General features: G+C 42.1%; 1 protein-coding gene across 5 annotated transcripts in view; it reads left to right on the top strand.

Moving 5' to 3' along the window:
• CEP63 (centrosomal protein 63kDa) overlaps positions 1-16,251 on the top strand; it is an 87,332-nt gene extending 71,081 nt beyond the window's left edge. For 2 of the 5 annotated variants that reach the window (XM_011958189.1, XM_011958188.1), the window contains one exon: positions 3,009-3,536. In XM_011958189.1, coding sequence (XP_011813579.1) covers positions 3,009-3,167 — 159 coding nt within the window. In that variant the 3' untranslated portion in view covers positions 3,168-3,536. Of the gene's footprint in view, positions 1-793; positions 1,074-3,008; positions 6,646-16,027 lie in introns of those variants that run through there. The other 3 variants (XM_011958186.1, XM_011958187.1, XM_011958190.1) reach the window with 3 other exon arrangements.
• Positions 16,252-20,858: the final 4,607 nt, after the last annotated feature.

Raw genomic sequence — 20,858 nt, 5'->3', positions numbered from 1 at the left:
TTCTTAAAAGTTTATTTAAAATGTGTATTGATACAATATAATTCTCATTTCTTTGAGAATAACTTCTGACTTACAGAAATTAATCTTCATCAAAGGACTCCATGTTTAATTCTGAAGTATAGTGTACACAAGTAAAGCTATGATCATGTTAAAAAATGGGTGGGGGAGGTGTATAGCATTTTCATTAAAGCTTTTGTTTTGTACACTCTGGATGTCAGTGTAAACAACATGTGTATTACCTGAGACTTTTCATGCTGCCTTCCACCTCTTCAACCCCATTTGCCCATAAGAAGTAGAATTTGGCTTTTTATAAACAGCTTCCTTTGTGTTTTTAGTCAGTTTGTTATAGGCTGTTACCATAAGAAATAAGCATTCAGTGAAAAGCCACCTGGCTTCAGCTCATACTATATGGCTTACATGTTTTCCTACCCAAAGCCTTTGCTGACATGCTCACCTCTACTCCTACACCAACCCAACCCTCTAGTGAGGTTAGGTGCCTTCTTAGGTGCACAGCACTTCTCCTGTCCCAGCACTAACCACACTAGATTACCTGGCAGCTTGTTTGTCTTTCTTGCTATACCATAAGTGTGTGAGGGCAGGGACCTGGTAGTGGGGATTGGATATTTGGGGCCTGAATGAATGAAAGAACACCTGATCTCAGTAGGTTGCTCATTTTGTAAATTCTAGCCTTATTAGTTAGGCTGTTGGCTTAAGCAAATTTCCTACATTTCTGTTGGAGAGAGAAAAGTTGCTACAATTTTTTATTTGTTTTGTTTTCTAATCTACCATCCAGGCCAACCCATGGCCAGCACAGACATGATGGAATAAAGACTGAGCACTACAAAACAGGTCTTCATTCTCCAAGAGGACAAGCGTCGGATAGTATAGACCCCATGTCTAGGGTGCTAAGCCCCCTGAGTCCTCAAATCAGCCCTTGCAGCTCCACCAGGTCTTTGACTTCCTACTCTCTGTGTAAAAGTCACTCTTTGCCTTCAGCGCTAGATACAAATGAAGCCAATTTTTCTGACACTGTGTCTGAGAGTATGAATGATCAAGAAGAGTTTATGTCTTCGGTATGGAAACTTTCTGATCTTATTAATTTGTTAGTTTTTTAGTTTGATTTTTTTTTTTTTTTAAGGGTGAAGAGGGTGATTTTTTTTTTCCTTACTGGTTCTTTTATCATAAGTACTCTTCATTATTCTCAGGTATATCCCTGTCATACAGTTTTTGCTTGTGAAGACACTTTCAGCCAAGACTACTTTTCAAAATGTTCTGAAATGTGTTATAGTTATTCATTTGTCTTTAACATTTATTGGAAATTCCCTTCCTGCCCTTTAAAGAGATGCTCAATTTTCTTCTGGAATGGTTGGTTCAAGAAATGTCTCTGGATGCCAACATAGTCCTGAGACACAGACAGTGAAGGAGGAAAAGAGGAACTGCTGGAAAGAAGAAAGGGAGTTCGTAGGTAGAGGAAGTCTGTGCCTCTGATGTGTGCAGAGCATGGCTTGGGTGTCACAGATGGTGGCCCTCAGAGCAGAATGTGCCTTGGACACCATGCCAGTCCCTTGCTCCTTCCACTGCTGTGCAGCCTGCACCATCTTTTTGCCTTCTGCACCAAAGCACTTGCCATGGGCCCTTCATTTCCTGTCACCAGCTGCAGCCATATAGCCATGAAAGTGCAGTATTTTTGACTTATTAATGTGCCACCAAATCCATGGAAAGGTTTTCTTTTATGTTTCAAAATAAGTCCTCACTTCACTTTCTTCCTAAGTTTAGCAGCAAAATTATTTTGGCACCAAAACTTTCCCTGGCCTGAACTGATGTGTTAGTTTGTATAGACTTTCTGTCTTCCACTTAGTGTGAATATCCATGCGTTTTGCTTCAGAAATATCAGTGTGTTTGGTTATGGGATGTACCCTTAGACTCCACTGGGGTAATACAGTTGATCCTCATTATTCACAGATTCTGTATTTGTGAATTTGTCTACTCCCTAAACTTTATAACTCCCAAATCAGTATGTGCAGCACTTCCACAGTCATTCGTGGACATATGCAGAGTGGCCAAAAATTTGAGTGATCGACTTGCACAATCCCAGCCAAGGTTGAAGTAGGTAGCACTCGGCCTTCTTGTACCTGCTTATGCGGAGGTGACCAGAGGGTGGAGATGGGTGGGGCAGCGCAGTGTAGGGAAGAAGCTCAGCTCCATGCCAGATAGAGGAATGGGTACAGTCTGAGTCCCAGCCTCGGCACCAGTTAGTGGGGCGGCCTCAGGAGAGTTACCACTTCTGATCCTCATGTCTCTCATGTGAAATAAAAAATACAGAATCCACCAGAATGAATTGTTCTAGGATTTAGGATTGTACTCTGTGTGTGGGGTGTGTGTATATTTGTTGTATGTGTATATTTCCCTGGGCCAAAAATTCTGTGTTTGCTAATTCAGTGTTCTGGGTGACTTTATAGAACACAATGACTGCTGTTGTGAATGAGTATTGACTGCATATGGCATATGTTCTGTACTACCTTTCTAAAAATCAGAATTCTGAAACATCGCTAGCTTCAAGGGTTTCAGATAAGGGACTGTGGACTGAAAATTTGGAGGAGAAAAAATGTTGATTTTAGCTGGCATCTAATTTATTTTTGTTAAATTTTCTGTGCTTTAAAATGAAAGTGACATACTCAGGTTTTTAAAGTGAGTTTGAAATAATAGGCATTAACTATGGAAGGATATATAAGTCTAAACTGAAACGTTCTTCAGACCAATAACTAATATATGATACTTTACATGATTACAGCTTGGGTCAGAAAGGGACAGATCTGTGTTAATTTTTACAGAACTTACTGAGTTTTGTTCTTTTATTGCTCTTATTATTAGGATGAAAACCAAAAAAGTCTCTTCAAAGGAAAACAATCACCTTTTAATATTGCTAGTTAGAAAATGTCATGAACAGTGTGTCTTAGAAATATAATATTCTACTTATTTACACATGTCAAAATTTGTCTCTCTTCCAGTGTTCCTTGCCTGTTTCTCCCCTTGGTTCAATAGCTACTAGATTTTTGGAAGAGGAGGAACTGAGGTCTCATCACATTCTAGAGCGCTTGGATGCCCATATTGAAGAACTAAAAAGAGAGAGTGAAAAGACAGTGAGACAATTCACAGCCTTAAAGTAGCCTCTTAAAAAAATCACAATCTTGGAAATAAAAAGAAACACCAAAGAGTTACTGTCATCTGAAGTAGCAGCTCTTTAAAAACATGAAGAGATAAAATTATAAAAATGATACATCTAAAGCAGTGGTGAAGAAAGCTGAAAAACCAATACTTTTGATAGGCATTTTCTCTGCACTGGTTTGTTTGAAGGACTTCCTCCAGCGATAAGTTGGGAGAATAAACCACTTTGCTAGACTTCTTTCTCATAGGAATATGTATTATCATAAAGTGATACTTATCTTGCTGACTTAAATGTGAATAGCTGTGTACTAATTGAAATAAGGATTTTATGATACATGTTGAAAATAAAGTAACTGCAGGAACTTTCTTTAGGGGAAATGTGTAGAAGCATGGATTTAGGGGTCAGAATTACCTGGATTGATAGACTGGTTTTGCCACTTACCATCCAACTGGGCTGGTTATTTACTAGGCTGGTAGCCCCTCTTAGCCAAGGGGCTGGTGGTGTGTAAAGTCAGGCTGGCAGTGAATAAGCGGGGTAGGCTAAAGAACCTTAGCAAGCAGTCCTCTCTTGCTCAGCACTCATGCAGAGGAGAGAGGCAGGGAGGGCAAGGGAGTGGCTTTCGTGCGTGGTGCCCATGGAATATCCATTGGAAATAAATGTTCAGCGTCTGTACTGCTGAGGACAAGTTTAGATGGGAGATAAAGATCTGGATGTTGATGTGCCAGAAGCATTTGAAATCATGGGCGTTGATAAGATCCACCAGGGAGGCTGTGGAGAGAGAGAGGAGCAGGAGGCTGGTTTTGGGGCCCTGAAAGATGCCAGCATCTGAGGATCACAGGAAATAGATCTAGCAAAGGAACTAGAATGTGCAGTTACAGATGAGACAGGTCAGTGTAGTGTACTTGCCAACTCAAGGGTATGGCCCCTGTGAATCCTCTTCCTCTAGTGGATCTTTCCCATTAGCATAAAACATCCTGTTATTTCCCCTTTTTTTAAAAAACCTCATTTTTTTTATACTTCTCTATCTACTGCTCTGTGTGTTTATTTGCTTCCCTTCACCCAAACACTTCTGGAAAGAGATGTCTGCAGTGACTCTGCAGTGACTCTTTCCAGTTTCTCACCTCGCCCCACCGCAGTTCTCTTCCTAACCCTCTCTACCACCATTTCCATCCCCAGACTGCTTTCTTGCTCTTGAGTTCACCAGTGACCTAATCAGGGTCTGAGCATCATTCAGCACAGCTGGACTCTCTCTTGGCTTCTAAGACCTGGAACTTCTGGTTTCATCTCTACCTCATCCTCCACTCCATCTCATGGCTTTTCCTCTTCTAACCTCTAAGTCAGAGGGCCCCCTAGAGCTCTGTCATGGGTTTTCTCCCTCAGCATTCTCTTCCCTAGAAGTTTCCATTCCAATCTCAAGCTCTTAATGCCACTTATAGGCCAGTGACCCTTACATTTATTACTAATCTTGACCTCTCCCAGAGCTGCTGTCTTAGATACCTAGCTGCTTATGCGATGTCTTCACTTGGATGTCTGACAAACATCTTGTTTCCGAGAGAGAACTCTTTATTCTCCCTCTTGCTAAGATTCCATATCAGGACATAGCATTATGTTTGCCTGTTCCTAAGAGTTGCTCATAATTCCTTCCTTACCCACGTCTGCATATTCAGTCATTTGGGAGGTCCTGAATCTTCCCCCAGAATCTTGTCTCAGACCCAACCATTTCCCTCCTGCACTTCTACCACCTGATCCAGACTACTTCTCTCTCACCCTGATTCTGGCAGTTGCCTCCTAACTGATACTACTCACACCAATAATTCAGGGAACTTCTGGAGTTATCCTTTAGGAATGTAAATGAAACCGTGTCACCACTGCTTCCCTTTAGACGCTTCCAAGGCTTCTCTTTTTTTTGATAGAGATGGAGTTTCACTGTGTTGGCCATGCTGCAGTACAGTGGCAGGATCTCGGCTTACTGCAATCTCTGCCTCCCGGGCTCAAGTGATTCTTCTGCCTTAGCCTCCCGAGTAGCTAGGATTACAGGCGCATGCCACCAGGCCCAGCTAACTTTTGTATTTTTAGTAGGGTTTCACGATGTTGGTGAGGCTGGCCTCGAACTCCTGACCTCAAGTGATCCACCTGCCTCAGCTTCCCAAAGTGCTGGGTTACAGGCATGAGACACTGTGCCCAGTCCCAAGGCTTCTTACTGCACTCAGAATAAAATCCAAATGAATTAGTATAGCCTACAGGGCCTCAATAATCTGGGCCTAATCTCCCATTGCATCATCCTTTACTGTGCTCCACCCATGCTGTCCTCCTTTCTGTTTATTGAGTGCAACAAGCTTTAACCTGTTAGGGTCTTTGACTTGCAGTTTACCCTGAATATTCCCTTTCTCTTACCTCACCTGTGATTGGCATTTTCCCCCTCGCAGGCCTGCACTCTGGCATCCTCTCATGAGCAAGCCTTCTTTGACTGCTGCTTCCCAAACCTGCTTCTCCCCATTTCTCTAGTTCATTGGCCTGCGTTATTTCCTTCATAGTGCCCACCACTATCTGAAATCATTTCATTACTTGATTTGTGTTTGTATTGTCTATTTCTGCCATTAGAATTAAAACTCCTTGAGGGCAAGGACTTTGCATCTGGTTCATGGTGGGATCCTCATTACCCGGCACAAGCCCAGCACTTAGGAGAGGCTCAGCTAGTTTGAACCAATGGAAAATGCCATTCCTGAGGTGCACCACGTCATTTCTTTCGTGTTGGTGTGCATGCTGTCCTTCAGTTTGCCTCCTCTTCCCACACCCTGTCATGTGCTCTTGGAACTCCCTATTTACTTGGCTACTTTATCTGGCTTGGCAAAGCTTTCCCCTGTACTCTGACCCACATCAGGGAACGTTTCTCCTCGTTGCTCTCACAGCACCCTGTGTGTGGCCCTGACCAGACTGTGCTATCCTCTTTGATTTCTATCTCTCAGGGGCTAGGTCCTGCCTACATCCTCAGTTAGCATGCTGCCTAACACGTAACATCCTAAGCAAATACTGGGTGGATGAAAATCACTACTATTCAAGGCTTCATTGTATTTATCAGTAAAACCGAAATAATATCTAATGGGGTCGAGAAGATTTACTGAAAATATGTATCTGAAAGGGCTTTGCAGATTTTTTAAAAGTACTGTACCTATGTGCATTGCTATTATATTCAGGAGATTTTTGAGTTTTAGACAGTCCCAAGCTTCAGCTTAAAATCTGTAGACTGCAACCCATTTCTGAAATGTCTCTACTACATGTTGACTAGGAGGAACAATGACAGACTCTGTAGTCACCGGAAATACTTAAGGAATCATGAGGTACTATGTATTTCCTTAAATTTTTACTGTTTTTTAAAGCTGAAGTATTTAGTAATTAATGGGTTATCCAAATTTGTCAGAAAATTCGACTGTAATTTAATGTCTCACCTTCATTTTTCAAAAAGATATATTAATACCAAATATTAAAATGTGTCAAGACTAAATCTGAGTTAGTGTCTTAACACACATTTTCCAAAATCTCTCAGAGATCAGGGTACCCAAATGAGATGAAAAGATTAGGGATCAGTAGTCTACCTTTGGTGTTTACAGATAATGTTTTATTGGGCAAGTCATCTCATTCCTCTTGTCCTGAATTCCCAATGAATTTTCATCTGGATTCCTATGCAGATTTTAGCTGAAGAGGGTAAAGTTGACTTGCCACTGTGGGCTGGACATTACCTTCCCTTGCAGCCTCATTTGATCTCAACAAGTGTAGAAAAAATACTACAGCACTCTGTGTTTCTGTGACATCTGCTTAAACCCAAACAATTCTTACCTTCTCTGCCTTACATACACATAACACCTGGTAAACTGTGGGTGATGATTTTCTGTTTGCAAAACACTCGAGTCCAGTACCGAAAAGTTACAGATAAGAAAGATAACTATAAAATAAGCTCTATGGCATGAGAACATAGGTTAAGAAAACAGTTGTCATGAACAGCATTGAAATGTAGAAAAAGTCAGAAATGTGTCAGCTTGTCCCAAAACAGCTTGAAATAGTATAAATGCATCAAAAAGAAACAAACAGAATCAGGGCAGAGGAAAAATGAGGGCCGTAAACGTTGATTCACTAATGAATCTAGTTACCCAGTTCAGTTGCCAGAGGAAGGCAGCCAGGTTACCTCTGAGCTCAGATGGGGAAAAGCAGAGAAGAAAACATTTACCTAAAAGTTTTATGGTACTCATAAGATAAAAAAAAAAAAAAATCAGAGACTTAAGAAAAGCACAGATTTTTTCTCCGTGTTTGAATAAGCATTTTGTAAAGTGTGTGAGCATCCAGAAGAGAAGTCCAACATTTTCATAACTGGTAATAATAATCTGCACAGCTCCACCTACAGTGTGCTTCGCTGTGGGTTGATGGCATAAGGCTGACTTCCAAATTCAGGGGAAACTGTTCTGAGAGGGCCCCAAACATGATGGTGTAAAGCTCTCATGGCCTGGAAAGGGAAAATTTAGAGGGATGATGGACTGCTTTAAACCAATCTTTTGTAAAAGCTATTTCTCCACTGTGCAATTTTGATAATTCAGACAATACAGTTCACATCTCTTTTTTTCTGTCTGTGAGGAACTAGAATTTGGGAATTTTATGTTGCCCATTAAGGCCAGGTTCAATTATTTGACAATCATCCAATCAGAAGAACTTTTGCACTCCTCTTACAAAAAGAACGTAAGGCAGTAGTTGATGGGGGAAGGTCTAGAACTCCTTGGTATCAAATGCAAAACATTTATTAATGTTAATAATATATTAATATTAAATGCAAAAAATGTGCTTGTGTGCATTTTTCTGGGGAGAAGATTCATAATTTTCATTAGAATCTTGAAGATGTCTGTGAATCAAAAAGAGATGAAAAACCGTAGCTTTAGGGACTAGAGTTCTCCCAGAATGGTATCCCGTTTCCTGGGGAAAGACTTCTTTCCCCATAAAATGTCTTCCGGGGCTGAATTTTAAAGTGCAGTTGAATAGTCATTCAAAATTTAAGCTTTTCAATAATAACAAGACAATTCAGTTCAAAAATGGACAAAAGATTGGAATAGACATTTCTCTAAAGATATACAGATGGCTAATAAGCAAATGAAAAGATGTTCAACGTCATTAGTCATCAGAGAAATGCAAATCAAAATCAAAATGAGATACCATTACACACCCACTGTAATAAAAAAGATGGACAATCACAAGTGTTGAAGATGATGTGGAGAAATTGGAACACTCATATTTGCTGTGGGAATGTAAAATAAAATAGTGCAGTCACTCTGGAAGACAGTTTGGCAGTTCCTCAAAAAGAGTTAACCATATTACCCAGCAATACCAATCCTAAATCTATGACCGAGAAAAATGAAAACATATCCATACAAAAAGTTGTACACAAATGATCTTAGCAACATTATTCACAATAGCACCAAAGTGGAAGCAACCTAAATATCCATCACTGATGAATGGATAAACAAAATGTATATCCATGTAATGGAATGTTATTTGGGAACAAAAAGGAATGAAGTATTGTACTACTGATGCCACAGCATGGATGAACCTCGAAGACAGGAAGAAAGCAAAAAAAAAAAAGTCACATACTGTATGATTCCATTTATATGAATTGCCCAGTATAGACAAATCTATAGAGACAGAAAGTAGATTGGTAGTTGCTAGGGGTTGGCAGAAGGTTGGGGTGGGGAATGGGGATAGGATTGGGAGGTGAAGACTAAAGGGTATGGGGTTTCTTTTTGAGATTATGAAAATGTTCTAAAATTGTGATGGTTGCACAAATCTGAATATAACAACTAAAAACAACTAAATTGTGTACTTTAAATGAGTGAATTATATAGTATGTAAATTATATCTTAACTGTTACCAAAAAAAAAAAAAGCCTCTGATGCATGGCAGCTCCTTAAAAATATCAAGTTTATATTAAGGAAATATCACTTCACATACAACACAAGCTATTCTAAAGTTTTCTATTTTCAACTCTCAGTTCACATTCAGGAGTAACAGTGATACCTTTGCTGGAGAGACTGGATGATCAAGCTCTGTCAAGCATCGCGTGTGGTGTGGGACGGCTCTGCACTTGCAATATTGTGGGGCAGAGGGCCAGGGACCTGCACACCGCAGGGGTTCCCGCTCTTCCGGGTGGGAGTTCAGTCTTGGTGCTGCTGCCTGCTAGGTGAGGGTGCAGGCAGCAAAGGCCACTTATCAGCCAGGCAGTGTCTTGGCTAAGTGTATTCTAAGGAGAAGCTGCAGGAATGCTTGGCACTAACCTCAATGCTTAGAGGAAGACTGTTTACAGGACACTTTAGAGAGGGTTACAGACCACTGATGTGGAAATGTGAGCATATTGAAGTTTTGCCCTAAGACTGCTTAGCAAGTCCCTCAGTATCTCTACAAGCATGACTGGGCAAAGTAGGGAAAGAAAAGCCAAGTACTTTACCTAAACCTGCTTTATTTCTTTGACCGTGAGAAACAGATCAGCTAAGATACTCTTTGAAACTAGTCTTTCTGGAGTGGCTGTCCCTTTGACAGGCATCCAGTGTGGATGGGCTAATCCCCAGTTCCCAGAGCTGTCCTGATTTCTGTGGCGCTGGCTTTGGGAGGCAATGGGGGCCTCTCAGTGGGTCAGCTCTTGGATTTGTCTTGCCGTTGATGTATAGCATAAACCCAAACAGCCCACCAGTCCCTGACTTTTCTGCAATCTAGGACATGTGTTTTAGATCCCCAGCTTAAATGAAATACAATAAACAAGACCACAAGTGTTATTTCCCAGTTAGTTTCTTCAGCCACAGGCAAGCACAGCCCTTGGTCCCAGCAGTAGCATGCACTGCAACCCTGCAGGTCCCTGTGTAACCCAATAGGGCAGTGGCTGGGGTAGGAGCTCAGTGCTTCTCCAAGGATCCCCTCTTCTGGAAGACAGGCCCCTCAGCCCAGCATGGAACACCAGCAGTAGCCTGTTCATATTAATAAATTCTGGACCATGAGCAAAGGACGGGTAAGGTTCCAGATTGCTGATATGTTCAACCTGCCACCTCCTGCATGAGCTATGACTTGTAGACTAAGAAGGCATCACCTGATTTGTTTATTTTGCTCCAAAAAGGTTTAACATTAACACATTGTTTAACAACACCAAGCAATTCCAGACTCTTCCCCAGGCAAAGTCATTCCTTAAATCCACATTTCTCAAGCTGTTTTCCAGAGATCCAAAATATTTGAAGTGTTGTAAGTGCTTTATTGGTCCATTTTCATGCTGCTGATAAAGACATACCCGAGACTGGGTGATTTACGAAAGAAAGAGGTGTAATAGACTTACAGTTCCATGTGGCTGGGGAAACCTCACAATCATGGCGGAAGACAAGGAGGAGCAAGTCACATCTTACATGGAGGGCAGCAGGCATAAAGAGATCCTGTGCAGAGAAACTCCCCTTTTTGAAACCATCAGATCTTGTGAGACTTATTCACCATCACGAGAACAGCATGAGAAAGACCTGCCACCATGATTCAGCCACCTTCCACCCGATTCCTCCCACAACACGTGGGAATTCAGGTGAAATGTGAGTGGGGACCCAGCCAAATCACATAATTCCACCCCTCACCTCTCCCATATCTTGTGTCCTCACATTTGAAAACCAATCATGCCTTCCTAACAGTCTCCCAAAGTCTTAACTTATTTCTGCATTAACTCAAAAGTCCATAGTTCAAAGTCTCATCTGAGATAAGGCAAATCTGAGCCTATAAGCCTGTAAAATTGAAAGTGAGTTATTTATCAGATACAATAGGGGTACAGGCATTGGGTAACTATACCCATTTCAAATGGGAGAAATTGGCTAAAACAAAGGGGCTATAGGCCGCATGAAAGTCCGAAATCCAGCAGGGCAGTCAAATAAAAGCTCCAAAATGATCTATTTTGACTCCATGTCTCACATTCAGGTCACGCTGATATGAAAGGTGGCTTCCCATGGTCTTGCACAGCTCCACCCCTGTGGCTTTGCACGGTACAGCCTCTCTCCCAGCTGCTTTCATGGGCTGGCATTGAGAGTCTGTGGCTTTTCCAGGTGCACGGTACAAGCTGTTGGTGGATCTACCATTTTGGGGTCTGGAGGACAATGGCCCTCTTAGCATAGTTCCACCAGGCAGTACCCTAGTGGGGACTCTGTGAGGGGGCTCTGATCCCACATTTCCCTTTTGCATTGCCCTAGCAGAGGTTCTGCATGAAGACCCCACCTCTGCAGCAAACTTATGCCTGGGCATCCAAGCGTTTCTGTACATCCTCTGAAATCTAGGTGGAGATTCCCAAATCTAAGTTCTTGTCTTCTGTACACCTGCAGGACCAACACAACGTGGAATCTGCCAAGGTTTGGGATTTGCACCCTCTGAAGTTGGCCCTTTCTGCCACAACTAGAGTGGCTGGGACACAGGGCACCAAGTTTGTAGGCTGCACACAGCATGGGCCCAGCCCATGAAACCATTTTTTCTTCCTAGGTCTCCAGGCCTGTGATGGGAGAGGCTGCTGTGAAGACCTCTGAAATGCCCTGGAGACATTTTCCCCATTGTCTTAGGGATTAACATTTGGCTTCTCATTACTTATGCAAATTTATGCAGCTGGCTTGAATTTCTCCTCAGAAAATGGGATTTGCTGTTCTAGTGCATTGTTAGGCTACAAATTTTGCAAACTTCTATGCTGTTTCTCATTTTAAACTGAATACTTTTAACACACCCAAGTTACCTGTTGAATGCTTTGCTGCTTAGAAATTTCCTCTGCCAGATACCCTAAATCATCTCCCTCAAGTTCAAAGTTCCACAAATCTCTGGGATAAGGGCAAAATGCTGCCAGTCTCTGCTAAAACATAGCAAGAGTCACCTTTGCTCCAGTTCCCAACAAGTTCCTCATCTCCATCTGAGACCAGATCAACCTGGATGTCATTGTCCATATAGTTATCAGCATTTTGGTCAAAGCCATTCAACAAGTCTTTAGGAAGTTCCAAACTTTCCCACATTTTCCTGTCTTCTTCTGAGCCCTCCAAACTGTTCCAACCTCTGCCTGCTACCCAGTTCCAAAGTCACTTCCACATTTTCAGGTATCTTTTCAGCAACACCCTACTCTACTGGTACCAGTTTACTGTATTAGTCTGTTTTCATGCTGCTGATAAAGACGTACCTGAGACTGGGTGATTTACAGAAGAGGTGTAATGGACTTACAGTTCCATGTGGCTGGGGAAGCCTCACAATCATGGTGGAAGGCAAGAAGGAGCAAGTCACATCTTACATGGAGGGCAGCAGGCAAAAAGAGAAACTGTGCAGAGAAACTCTGCTTGTTAAAATAATCAGATCTCTTGAGACTTATTCACCATTACGAGAACAGCATGAGAAAGACCTGCCCCCATGATTCAACCACCTCCCACTGGGTCCCTCCCACAACATGTGGGAATTTAAGATGAGATTTGGGCAGAGACACAACCAAATCACACCACGTGTTTTTTAAGAATGTGCCAAAACAGAATGGAAAACACGGCAAGTCAAAATCCCCAGAGCCAGGTCAGCCTCTGAATGGGATTAGGAGAGCCCTCTTTCCCTCCCACTGGCAAGGATCTTGCCTCAGCCTCCTCTGTTGCTCCCCAAATGGAATGGGAACTGGTGGCTTAGGTACTTAGAGGTTCTTTACCTTCTGTGTGTCAGGAACGCCTCTGGCAGAGTTGAGGAGCCTATGGACCCCTCAGAATAATGACTAAGTGCATAAAATAAGATACAAATCATTAAAAGGAAAATAAATTACATCATCATTCAGTTATGAAAACCTAACAAAAAACAAATTTGTGATGTAGTATTATATGCACTTCTCCGGTTAATGCATTAAATAACAAGACTGAGTGGCAGGCATATCACCTATCATGCTTTTGAAGTGGGGACGCATGAAAGTAATGTTTTAAGATGTCCATGACAATTGTAATGAGCTATGAAAATATCTGTGATTTCTATTGGAATAAAGCTATGGGTACTGCTAGCACTGTGGCCTATACTCATAATAGAAAAGTACATTTCAGTCAGAGGTTATTGAAAGTAAGGATGTCAGTTTTTCCCGCCCAAGTTCACGGAGCCCTAAATTGTATCCTTGGATCCCTTGGGAAGTGTCTGTGGACTCCAGGTTAAGAATTTAGAGGCTTACTTATGTTTTGTCCCATGCCGGTCATGTTGGTTCCCTGTGAACATTCACTTGTTTACAGGGGGCAGTATTTGTGCTTAATGTCAGTCATGACTCTAAGAACTTAGTCTTTTTTAAAAAAATATTTTCAGCTTTTATTTTAAATTCAAGGGGTGCATGTGCAGGTTTGTTACATGGGTGTACTGCATGATGCTGAGGTTTGGGATATGAATGATCCCAATACCCAGGTAGTGAGCATAGTACCCAATAGGTAGTTTTTCAATGCTTTCTCCCCTCCCTTTTTGTCTTTCTATCCCCAGTGTCTATTGTTGCCATCTTTATGTCCATTACTATCCAATGTCTAGCTCTCACTTGTAAAAGAGAACATACAGTATTTGGTTCTCTGTTCCTGCCTTATCTTGCTTAGGATGATGGCCTCTAGCTGCAACCATGTTGCTGCAAAAGACATGATTTTGTTCTTTTCTATGGCCGGTAGTATTCCATGGTGTGTATGTAGCACATTTTCTTTATCCAATCCACTACTGATGGGCACCTGGGTTGATTCTGTGTCTTTGTTATTGTGAATGGTGTAATGCTGAATATATGAGTTTTTGTGTCTTTTTGGTAGAATGATTTATTTTCTTTTGTGTATATACCCAGTAATGGAATTGCTGGGTCAAATGGTAGTTCTGTTTTAAGTTCATTGAGAAATCTCCAAACTGTTTTTCACAGTGGCTGTACTAATTTACATTCTCACCAACAGTGTATAAAGCATTCCCTTTTCTCTGAACCCTCACCAGCATCTGTTGTTTTTTTGACTTTTTGATAATAGCCATTCTGACTGATGTGAGATGGTATCTCAGTATGGTTTTGATTTGCATTTCTCTGATGATTAGTGATGTGTTGAGCATTTTTTCATATGTTTGTTGACTGCTTATATGTCTTCTTTTGAGAAGTGTCTGTTCATCTCTTTTGCTCACTTTTTAATGGGGTTGTTTGTTTTTTGCTTGTTGAGTTGTTTAAGTTCCTTATAGATTCTGGATATTAAATCTTTGTCAGATTGTTTAGCTTGAGAACATGTTCTCCCATTTTGTTTACTTTGTTGATAGTTTCTTTTGCTGTACAGAAGCTCTTTTAGTTTAATTAGGTCCCACTTGTCAATTTTTGTTTTTGTTGCAGTTGCTTTTGGGGACTTAGTCATAAATTTTTTGCTTAGGCTGATGTCCAGAATGGTGTTTCCTAGGCTTTCTTCTAGGATTTTTATACTTTGAAATTTTACATTTAACCTTTTAATCCATCTTGAGTTAATTTTCGTATGTGGTGAAAGGTAAGAGTCCAGTTTCAATCTTCTGCATATGGTTAGCCAACTATCCCAGCACTATCTATTGAATAGGAAGTCCTTTCACCATGGTTTATTTTTGTTGACTTTGTTGAAGATCAGATGGCTGTAGGCATGTGGCTTTATTTCTAAGTTTTCTATTCTATTCCATTGGTCTATGTATCTGTTTTTGCACCTGTACCATACTGTTTTGGTTACTGTAGCCTTGTAGTATAGTTTGAAGTTGGATAGTGTGATGCCTCTGACTTTGTTCTTTTTGCTTAGGATTGCTTTGGGTATTCTGGCTAAGTAAGAGCTTAGCCTTTAAATGGGCTGAGATAATAAATCAACTTACCCAAGCAAGGTAATATTCATTTTTTTTATTCATGACATACTTTTTGGAATTTTGGAGAACTATTGTTCTGCATCTGACAGATCAGAGCATTCTACCTGTGTTAGAGTTAGGCCCTGAGGTTTTGGAAGCCCTCAGCATTTAGGGCAGTGAGGTCAAGCCTGGGATGGTGAGTGCCCTTCTCCTGGGGCTTCTTGGAAGAAGAACAGGTTTGAACAAGCACACCACAGTCTCTGTAGGTCACAATCCCAGTGCTTGACATGCAGCCTCATGGACTGGCCACATATGACCAGGGAGAAGCTGGACCACTCAACCATTTCCTCTGCAAAGTTGCAGAGTATGCTACTGTCCTCTGTGGACAAGGGGCCTATAGCACTATTGGAGGAGCTGGTGCTCTGTGTGCTCCAAGATAATTGCTCACTGCCAAAGTGCAGCCCGTTAGGACTGGGGAGAGAAGAGAGATGGAGGAGGGGCTTCTGCAGGGAGACCAGAGCTCAGGTGGGCACAACTCTAGACCATAGTCCCAGATCTGTTTTTACAAAACAATCCAACAGTTTCTGAATCTTTCTGAAGTCTCAAGATGCATTTTGGATCCTTGGCCTAAACTTAAACACTACAAACAAAGCCAAAAGTATTATCTAGTGATGTGTCAGACAATTATGTTTGTCTGCTGCTGGCATGCTCTGCTGCCTCTCATGCCAAGCTACAGGGTGCCTGCTCCAACAAGAAATATAAGTCTTTAAATTAGGGTTTCTCTTTATTTTTTAACACTAGATCTAAAAATATTTGATTAGATTCAAAATTTATCCATAATATTGCTATGAATTTTTTTTTTTTTTGGTTATAGAGTCCTACTTTGTCACCCAGGCTGGACTTCAGTGGTGAAGTCATGGCTCACTGAAACCTCCACTTCCTGGGCTCAAGTGATCCACCTCAGTCTCCTGAGTAGCTGGGACTTCAGGCACGTGCCACCACACCTGGCTAATTTTTTGTGTTTTTTTTTTTTTTTTATAGAGATGGGGTTTTACCATGTTGCCCAGTCTGGTTTTGAACTTTGGGCTTCAAGCAATCCGCCAGCCTCAGCCTCCCAAAGTGCTGGGATTACAGGTGTGAGCTACCACCACTGGCAGTTAAAAATTTTAACAATTTTTCAATGAAAGAAATAGAGTCTCAATTAGAGTCTTTATATACAATCTGTACTGTTGTAACTTTCAAATAAATATTGTAAAGAAAATTAACACTATTTTGCCAAAGGTTTTCATCAATATGGACTATGAAGAATTTAAAGACTGTCACTAAAAACATCAGGAATTTTCATGCTAGAAAGCTTAAGATCTTCCTTCCTTCTTCCCTTCTTCCCTCCCTCCCTCCCTTCCTCCCATTCCCCTTCCTTCCTCCCTCTCTGTCTTCCCTCTCTCTCTTCCCTCTCTCTCTTCCCTCTCTCTCTTCCCTCTCTCTCTTCCCTCTCTCTCTTCCCTCTCACTCTTCCCTCTTTCCCTCCCTCTCTCCTTCCTTCCTTCCCTCCCTCCCTCTTTTCCTTCCTTCCTTCCTTCCTTCCTTCCTTCCTTCTTTCCTTCCTTCCTTCTTTCCTTCCTTCCTTCCCTCTTTCCTCCTCCCTCCCTTCTTCCCTTTCTTCCTTTCTTTCCTGTTTTCTTTCTTTGGAGACAGGGTCTCACTCTGTGGCCCTCTTTCTCTCTCCTTCCTTCCCTCCCTTTCTTCCTTTCTTTCCTTTTTTCTTTCTTTCTTTAGAGACAGGGTCACTCTGTGACCCTCTTTCTCCCTCCCTCCCTTTCTTCCTTTCTTTCCTTTTTTCTTTCTGTCTTTGGAGACAGAGTCTCACTCTGTGGCCCAGGTTGGAGTGCATTGGCACAATCACGGTTCACTGCAGCTTCGGCCTCCTGGCCTCAGGTGATCCTCTCACCTTAGCCTGCTGAGTAGCTGGGATTACAGGCACCTGCCACCACATCCGGTTACTTTTTAAATTTTTTGTAGAAATGGGGTTTCCCTATGTTGCCCAGGCTGGTCTCAAACTCCTGGGCTCAAGCAATCCACCCTAGGCATCCCAAAGTGCCAGGATTACAGGCTTGAGCCACTGTGCCGGGCCATAGGATTTTCATCAAATATTTTTGCAAAGGTTGTATTAGAAGTTTCATATAAATTCAATGTTTCTTAATACTTGCATTTTATTTTCATCGTCATAATTACATATTGCAGAGAAATGCAATGACTTTTACATATAGACCCCCTTAAATTCTCTCCAGTTTACCCCACAGGTGTAAATATAATTGTTTATGCTTTTCACGGGAAGTCTTCTCTTGAATGTTGGGCCTTTGGATGAAAGAGCCTTGGGGTGAAGCCCTGGTATGGTTTCTGGGACATTGCAGGCCAGCCCTTTCTCCTTTTCCTTTATGCTTCCACTAAAGTATTTCTGCAGTTAAAATTTATTTTGATTAATGCTTAAACATACATGGGCTACTCAGAATGACAGTTTATCCATTTATTAATTCATTCATCAAACATTAATCAAGCAAAGCCCTCATCTTAGAAGACTGAGTTCCTGCTATTCCCTGAAGATGCCAGCACAGAAGACACAGATGCCAGCTTCCTTCCTGCTCCAAGAGCCTCTGACAAGTGCGCATGGCAGGACTAGTAACACACCTGTGCCCTTAGCAATTTGCATCACCAATGCTTGAACCCCCAGTTCCCAGGGCAATGAGACCCAGTAAAATGAGACTGAGAGCGGAGAGGTAGGGCCTCAAAGCCAGCTAGCACTTAGCAGCTGTATGCCCTTGGGCAGTTTCTTCATATGCAGAATGTGGACTATGATCCTAATTCATCAAGGCTGTCACATGGCCAGGTGATATGCTGACAAGGGAAGACAATAGAAAACCTGTAGATGGGACTCCGCATGTAACATCAGCCACCCAAGCGGGCAGCAGTAGGAAGGTACCAAGGCAGGAAGTTGACCCTGGCCTCGGCCTCGGGGTCTGGGAGACAATAGAGGGGCACATGTGGGGTGACTTGGAGAGCCAGCCCATCCAAAGGGAAGAACTAAAATAAAACGTGGCTCCTTGTGTTCAAAGGCTTCTCATGAAAAGCTGGCTATTCAATTTTTTAATGCTGTTTTCCTGGTTTTCTTTTTCTTTTTTTTTTTTTTTGAGACGGAGTTTCGCTCTGTCGCCCAGGCTGGAGTGCAATGGCCGGATCTCAGCTCACTGCAAGCTCTGCCTCCCGGGTTTACGCCATTCTCCTGCCTCAGCCTCCCGAGTAGCTGGGACTATAGGCGCCCGCCACCTCGCCCGGCTAGTTTTTTGTAATTTTTAGTAGAGACGGGGTTTCACCATGTTAGCCAGGATGGTCTCGATCTCCTGACCTCGTGATCCGCCCATCTCGGCCTCCCAAAGTGCTGGGATTACAGGCTTGAGCCACTGCGCCCGGCCCCTGGTTTTCAAATGTTAGCACCAATTAACTTAAAACAAACAAATAAAAAACAACACTGCACAGGCCGAACAATAAAGTTTGTAACCTCTGCTCACTCTAGTGTTGGGGTAGTAAAGATGACCGGGGACCATGATGCATCACTGCAGGTGAGACTTCCAGGAAAGGGAGTGGGGGCCCAGCAGGAGGAGAACCATCTTCCCTTGTCTGCAGGGCTCCAAACAAGACTGGAGCCACAGAAACTGGCCACCCATCGTATGTCCCTTCAACCAGAATGGGGCTCATTTTGCAACAGAGTGCCATCTATAAAGAACCAAAGCCAAAAAACTTCTAGGAAAAACAAAAATAGGATAAAATTGTGACCCTGGGTTAGGCAAAGCTTCTTTTTAAAAAATAGTAACATGGATGATTTTTTCTCTTGGATTTAACAAATGTCAGCATTTCATCATATATGCTTCACACTTGTATGGAAGAAAAGCTTACCAAAAACTTTTTTGTGGCCTTTGCTAATCCCCCCTTTTTTTTTTTTTTTTTTTTGAGATGGAGTCTGGCTCTGTCACCCAGGCTGGTGCAATCTTGGCTCACTGCAAGCTCTGCCTCCTGGGTTCAAGCAATTCTTGTGCCTCAGCCTCCCTGAGTAGTTGGGACTACAGGTGTGCGCCACCATGCCTGACTAATTTTTTATTTTTAACTATTGTTTTTCTTACTTTGAGTTCCAGAATACATGTGCAGAATGTGCAGGTTTGTTACACAGATATACATGTGCCATGGTGGTTTGCCGTGCCTATCAACCAGTCATCTACGTTTTAAGCCCCAAATGCATTAGCTGTTTGTCCTAATGCTCTCTCTCCTCTTTCTGTCCACCCCCGCGATAGGCCTCAGTGTGTGATGTTCCCCTCCCTGTGTCCATGTGTTCTCAATTTTCAACTCCCACTTATGAGTGAGAACATGCAGTGTTTGGTTTTCTGTTCCTGTGTTAGTTTGCTGAGGATGATGGCTTCCAGCTTCATCTATGTTCCTACAAAGGACATGATCTCATTCCTTTTTATGGCTGCATAGTATTCCATGGTGTATATGTGCCACATTTTCTTAATCCAGTCTATCATTGATGGGCATTTGGGTTGATTCCATGTCTTTGCTATTGTAAATAGTGCTGCAATAAACATGTGTGCGTCTGTCTTTATAGTAGAATCATTTAAATTCCTTTGAGTGTATACCTAGTAATGGGATTTCTGGGTCAAAAGGTATTTCTGGTTCTAGATCCTTGAGGAATCACCATGCTGTCTTCCACAATGGTTGAAGTAATTTACATTCCCACCAACAGTGTGAAAGCGTTCCTATTTCTCCATAGTCTCGCCAGCATCTATTGTTTCTTGACTTTTTAATAATCATCATTCTGTGTTTTTTTTCTGAGACAGAGTCTTGCTCTGTCACCCAGGCTGGAGTGCAGTGGCGTGATCTCAGCTCACTGCAACCTCTGCCTCCTGTGTTCAGATGATTCTCCTGCCTCAGTCTCTTGAGTAGCTGGACCTACAGGCACGCACCACCACGCCTGGCTAATTTTTGTATTTTAGTAGAGATGGGGTTTCACCATGTTGACCAGGTTGGTCTCGAATTCCTGACCTCAAATGATCCACCCGCCTTGGCCTCCCAAAGTGCTGGGGTTACAGGCGTGAGCCACTGTGCCTGGCCCTCATTGTGATTGATTTGCATTTCTTTAGTGTTCAGTGATGTTGAGCTTTTTTTCATGTTTGCTGGCTGCATAAATGTCTTCTTTTGAGAAGTGTCTGTTCATATTCTTTCACCACTTTTTGATGGGGTTGTTTTTTTCTTGTAAATTTGTTTGAGTTCCTTGTAGATTCTGGATATTGGACCTTTGTCAGATGGGTAGATTGCAAAAATTTTCTCACATTCCATAGGTTGCCTGTTCCCTCTGATGATAGTTTTTTTTGTTGTGGAGAAGCCCTTTAGTTTAACACCTGGCTAATTTTTGTATTTTTAGTAGAGACATGGTTTCGCTATGTTGGCTAGGCTGGTCTTGAACTCCTAACCTCACGTGATCCACCTGCCTTGGCCTCCCAAAGTGCTGGATTACGGGTGTGAAAGCCACTGCACCCGGCCCCCACACCATTTCTTTAGCAGAAACAACTGCTATCCTGGTGATGGTGTTAACACTTGACAACCGTATTTTTGTATGTATACATATTCACAAACAACACATAGTGTGAGTTCATGTATTATAAGAAGTATATAAGGCAATACCACACATAAAATTTGCAACCAGTAAATGAGAACCTTACAGGGTAACTTATATGTTGTCCTTGGGGTAGGTTTGGCTTATACAGAGTTGGTTTTTGCACTTTCCCGGGAATAATGTGCTTTCCCAGGAATTGCTGGGTTTGTGTTT

This window comes from Colobus angolensis, unplaced genomic scaffold (genome assembly GCF_000951035.1).
Source record: "Colobus angolensis palliatus isolate OR3802 unplaced genomic scaffold, Cang.pa_1.0 Scaffold46, whole genome shotgun sequence".
In the NCBI taxonomy this organism is placed as follows: Eukaryota; Metazoa; Chordata; class Mammalia; order Primates; family Cercopithecidae; genus Colobus; species Colobus angolensis.
This window is presented reverse-complemented; position numbering and strand designations above follow the sequence as displayed.